Source organism: Ornithodoros turicata, chromosome 1, assembly GCF_037126465.1.
Source record: "Ornithodoros turicata isolate Travis chromosome 1, ASM3712646v1, whole genome shotgun sequence".
Taxonomy (NCBI): domain Eukaryota; kingdom Metazoa; phylum Arthropoda; class Arachnida; order Ixodida; family Argasidae; genus Ornithodoros; species Ornithodoros turicata.
Window position 1 is genome coordinate 132,222,597 of NC_088201.1, and position 6,000 is coordinate 132,228,596.

Below are 6,000 nucleotides of genomic sequence, written 5' to 3' on the forward strand. Positions count from 1 at the left end.
CCAGGAGAAACTAGGAGAAAAAGAGCCACACAAACCAGCACGTGTGCTTTCCATTCTTTATTGATATCACTTGGGAAGCTTTCCATATGAAACACAGATGAATGAAGCCTTCGCTAGATACCACACAAGACAATAAATAACGATACCAAGTAACTTGATTCAGTTGTCACGTACCTTTCAAAACGCATCCGCTCGCCATCCACACACACTGCAGTAAAAGCGCTCAACGCATCGTACACGTACTTGCAATGTCCAATGCGACGACCAAAAAATTTCTTCATGTGATTAGGCCATGTTTGTGTTTTGCACCTTGGGAACTCGCAGGCTTTCTTGCGTAAAAGCACCATCCAACTTTCTATAGAGACGAGAATGGGTTACCACCACGAACTCGGATCCAATGCGTTAATTCCCGCTGCCTGCCGCTTCTTGCGAGTTGAACCTAGAAGAAATAACGTTTCAAAAAGCACGGTTACAACAACATGTGTGTGTGAGAGAGATAGGCATAGAAATATGTAACATACTGTTTGCCCAAAGCACAGTTGCTATAACGATCTCACTGCATTCTACTTTTCGATCCTCAGAATACCTGCGACCAGGGGTAAAGACGCATAAAGCATGCGAATGCATGGCACGGAGGATTACATACCACACGCACACGTGCTACATACCTCAAAAGAAACGAAAATCCTGAATGCCAGGCGATATTTGCTTGATCCGTATAGCTGCGTCCATGCGCGTTTCAATGCAGACGAACTAATTTGCTGGCGGTTGGAATAAACGCCTCCACTAATGTACGAAGGAATGTCATAACGGGTTATATAATAGCTTCAATAGGAACGACAAGGCGGAGCTACCATGATACTTCTACTTAAGAGGGATTATTCACAAACATACGAAATCGCACGAACTATTTTCCAACACGGACGACATATCACTCTCTGCGGCCCGTCAGTTCTTGCTTCATGGTCATCCGACAGGGAAGTATCCTTCAAAATTTCTCTTAAGACTGAAGAGAAGTCAGTGAGAAAGTCAGTCCTGTATGATTCACACTGTTTTCTCATAGAAATCACAAGGCCAGACCCTGAATTATCCCACAGGATATTTTCTCATTGATGTGCCTGTGCTAGGCTGAATATTGCTAGGCTGAAGACGAGAGGAAAGACGGATGTGTAGAGCGGGCGCGGGGAATGGCGTAGAAGATGATCATGAACGTGACGACGATTCTTCCTCACAATATGTATACGAATCTGCATCCTCTGTAGGAAATTCTGAGGGACGAAGACGCTTCTGTAAGAAATTCTGAGAGAATGCTATGTTTCCAAGAGATTTTCTGGAGTATTTTTCAACCGGGCGAATAATGGCCAAGCCAGGAGAAATGCTTTTTCACAACCCCGAACAGCCGAGTAGCAGACGACATTCAAAAACACGTGGCCCTGTGCCGAAAAGCGCATATATATATTGTTCAATTACTTCGGTAATTAACATTTTAACATTGAGCAGCAATGTTCCAAGCGTTAACAGTACACTACACCGTCACCACAGCATCCTTCTCCAATCAGAGCGCATGACACAAATTTTTCCTCAGCCAGTGTGAAACATGCAAATTAATGCAAAACACCCAAGTACAAAATTAATGGTGACTTTGACTGTAATTCTTCTAACGACATTTATGTCATTCAGTGCAACATGTGCCAAGCACAATACGTAGGCCAGGCCAAAACATCATTTCGGATCAGATTCAACAACCACCGGCCTGACGTAACAAAAAAAGCCAAACCTGCCGGTCTCTTGCCATTTCAAGCTACCAGGTCATTCACTAAGTGATGTGTAATTGTTCATTCTCCAGTCACATTTTAGCTCAGATCGGTGCTGGGAACAACGCGAATCTTATATCATTTACAAATTCCAATCAACTATTAAATAAAAAATGTCGGAGCACTTTCAATTATAAGAAATCTCGCCACCTAGATGAGCTATACTCTTTCTTTCTTTTCGTTTCTTTTTCTTTTTTTCAGCAGGGTCCGAAGCAGCACTCATCCTGCCCAGGAATTTTCCCTCAAAACGCACGTTTCGTTTCCGTTTAGGCTTTCGGTACACGCCCCTCCCTCGGTACACCCCTTTTTTCTTTGGTAATCTTTGAGACGGTGGCAAAACTTAATACATCTACCTAGAGTACATTCTGAAATCGATTTTGAGGACATTTGAGGTATAAGTGCAAACAACATTTATTGAAAAATATAGTGCAAGGTTTCTTCGAACAGCTAACAAGTTTTCACGAATGTTACTCACGCTTGCGACTTGCACGTCCCTGCAAGACTATAAGAGCTATGCTTGTTCTGTTTCATATATAGCGTATTTTAGCTTTGCTTCGTCAGTTAATTTTAGTTCGCTTCATTCAGCTCTATTTCAGTAATTTATATAAACGATTGGGCAAAGCATTGGAATAGTTAGGGTCCTTCAGTACCCTAATATTAATTTTCTTTCTGTTTAGGTTTGAGGTTTTCTGATTTTGTGATATCTGTTTCTGTTGCCGGTTACCAGTTACTTACTATACTTCAGTAAAACACAGTTTCTGTTCTGTTCTGCTACCTTTCCCTGTATTCCGGTCTTTAACGTACTCACATGCACAAACAAACTACCCTGAAAGTATCGGAGGTTATTCATAAGGCCAGTGACGTCACCGCTGCTGTTTAGGTTTTCGGTGTGACAATTGTCTAAATAGCCGTTTGAAGCGTAGTTTCCGAATTCCTTGATAGATTTGCACGGATAGTGTCAAAATTAACAAAGCATGAAAGTGACGTATATAAAGCCTTCTTATTGACGTTCCCGGTAGCATCAGTATTTAAGACAACAAAAGGAAAGCTACAACTCATCCCTTCACCTTTCTCTAAAAATTTCTTCTTAACCGTTCGACTCGCAGGGACTGTACGAATTCCACATCTCTGACGTGCTTCCCTGGAGCGAACTCTTCAAGCGCATCGGCGAGCTGCGTAAACAGTTTGCACTAGAAAACGTCTTTGTGTCCGACACGACGCTGGAAAAAATATTAGTTGGTCTCGCGAGAAAGGCACTTGAAGCCAGTGAGGCTGCACCAGCGCCGCGTGTTCCTCCATTCGGATTCGTGGTTTCGGCACAGCCTCCTTCTGCGCCTGCTGTTGTCCACCGATGACTGGACGGTTCAGCGCAGTAAAGTTCGAGGACGAGTATCCGACGCTCTCATAATGCTCTTCATATTCTGAGAGGCTGTATGAGAGGTGAAAGTGCCAGAGACGATGGGAAATAAAATATAAGATGTTTCGTGCTTCTGTGGCTTCCGTTTCAGTTTTTTCATTTGTGAATATCAAGAGTTCACTGGTGAATATCAACCACTAATTCTCCACGACCGGTCCTGATCACCAGGTGAGCATCGAGTTTCTTCATGTAGTGTCAGAACGAATAACGACTACAAATAGTTTATTCTAACATCACGGAGTGATTCTCTGGATTTCCTGACTTCTCCTTACTGGATCGTGCTGTCGCGTCCCTCGGATCGGCTCAGTGCTGGCGTAACGCAGAACATGAGAGGAAGGTCACACGCGCGTGCAATGACTCTGGAGGCTTTCTGCCAGCAGTGCTGTGTATACCAAAGGGACCCTAACCATTGAAGGGACCTGCATGTAGCTGGAGCTCCACCTTCTTTTTGAGCTCTCTGGCTAACCATAGGTCGAAATAGTTATTACAACTAACAGTACTTACTATTTACTTGCTGGGTGCCACCATGTTGGAGAAACTGGATGGATTGAATCGGATATTCAATGTTACCTAAAATAATCCCTAAAATTGCGGCGATTCTGCTGTCTGCTAGGGTGATATGGCGGTGTTCAGAGCGAGGCATGTCAGGATGCGAAGATAATTTAAACTGCAGCTGGGCAGTTTGCGCTTTCTTTTTTCGTGGTTCTGCGGCCTCCACTTGGTAGATGTGGGGGTTGTAAGGGCAGAGGATGTCGGAACTCTGCTCAGAAAGGATTTCGTGTGGTCCGACTGCCCAAAGATCCGCGTCGTCGGTAGATATGGCTAATGTTGAATTGCAATGGCAGAGACAGCGCAATTGACAGAGTCCGCAATGGAGCGGCTTGTACTGTCCTAGAGCGAGAGCCATGTTAAGGATGCTAGAAACTGTTGTGAAGACAAGTGCAGCATTCCGGGACACCCCCTCTGAAACCCGGCTTGACCTGATAGCAGAGGACTACGCAAGGAAGCTAGGTTTACAGGGTGGTGCGTGAGTACGTGAGGAGGAGATTTGGGAAGGGAGAGGAGGACATATCTGAGGTGAACAATTCTCGCGCCCCGACCGGATAACACGCCCGGTGAATTGAATCCTTTGCAATGTGCCATCCATCACACCTCAAATACTGAGCTGCATAGAAAGCCAGGTGCTACACAGTCACGTAATTTCCCTAATATCAACAAATACTTTCTTGAAGGTATAAGAAAAAAAAAGACATTCCAGTACAACATAGTGTTTTACAGGGGCCTGCACGGGCTGTCTCTATTGCATCTTCATCTGTCTTTGTCAGTGCACAGCCCAAAGTCATGTGCATAACAGCAAGCTTGGAAGACAAATGATACCTTGCCAGTTTGGAATGTTGCAGACGCATCAGCAAGGCAGGTGTCCCCACGCTTGATGGAACCATGTGATTTTATGGAACATTTCCTTTGATGTGTCCTCTGTGTAAAAGGTCACCCTTGGAAATTACTCTCTTAAGCCCTCTTGCAAGAGCAGCCTTTTGGGAACAAAATGGGCCACAAAATCTCAAATTGGAACTCTGACCTTACCGAGCAGCGTTTGTTTGCTGTTGGGGCTGTACAATGTACAGCTTGGGAGAAAAGTTTACAGAACACCATAGTGTCACACTTCTCCATTGGAGTGACATCCTAGCATCAAATAAGAGCAGACACATATACTGAGAGATAGATAGTCTGATAGATAGAGAAGTTTCTTATTTGATCTTTTGCTGGTAGTTGGCAGGGGACTGCTCCGATGAAGAAAAGCACCAGTGCCGTGAACTTTTGTCTCAGGCTGTACAAGTGGTGGAGTTGTATCACACAGATTCTGAACCGGATGCCACTTCTTGAAGAATCTTTGGAAATTTTAAAATGTTATGCGTTAATTGTTGACTCTGATCATGACCGAGATGGTGGGGGGCCCCGGAACACACCTCTCGTTATGTCCTACAACATTCTCAGTCTGGAACGTTGCAGACGAATCGTCAATGCAGGTTGCCCCACGCATGACGGAACCTTGTGATTTTATGGACCTTTCTCCTTTGATGCTCTTCTCCGCAAGAGCACCCAATCAGTCACAAATATAATAACACTTTAAACACCCACCTTTCAATCTTTGTGCCCCTGTGCCTTTAGTAGAATGGCTCTTGGCCTCCTTCTGCATTTCTTCTCTCCATGTATGAAGATCTTTAATCAGTAATAAAAAAATATCAGTATTAACACAATTCTCATGTGTTTTATTCTGTTGTTCCCAGTTAAGAACACAGCATGGGAATTCTGAATAAAAACACAGTAAGTTAAGTACAAAATAATAGGAATTTAAGCACAACTAAAGATTACCGATAACTGTCGGAACTACGATATTTGTTACATATATGTACCGACTTATGTGAAGATATAGAACAGGTGATACAATTAGATAGTCCGAACATGCTACCGAATTAGTCGAAGACGATGGGAACTAACGTTCTCAGTCTGGAACACTGACATCCTTTCAGAATTAGTCGAACTCGACAGTATGGGTGTACATTACGCACAAGACTGCCGTTTTGTGCAACAGCATCATTTGCTGCAACACCTCCAAAATAAGTGCATTGAGGAGGAATGGCATTTGTGTTTTATAGTGTAACAGAGCATGACATGTACCTGCCAGCGTCAGAATTGCACTCTTGCGTCTTAATTCACTCGGAAGTTGTGTATATTCGTCGGGTGCTGCTGTTGCCTGATCTGAGAGAG

The 6,000-nt window shown here is 43.8% G+C and overlaps 1 protein-coding gene across 2 annotated transcripts in view; it reads left to right on the top strand.

The window, feature by feature from the left end:
* The window catches only part of LOC135378604 (phospholipid-transporting ATPase ABCA3-like), a 324,578-nt gene extending 321,275 nt beyond the window's left edge, over positions 1–3,303 (top strand). For both annotated transcript variants that reach the window (XM_064611676.1, XM_064611677.1), the window contains one exon: positions 2,921–3,303. In XM_064611676.1, coding sequence (XP_064467746.1) covers positions 2,921–3,169 — 249 coding nt within the window. In that variant the 3' untranslated portion in view covers positions 3,170–3,303. The remainder of the gene's footprint in view (positions 1–2,920) is intronic.
* The last annotated feature ends 2,697 nt before the right edge of the window (positions 3,304–6,000 follow it).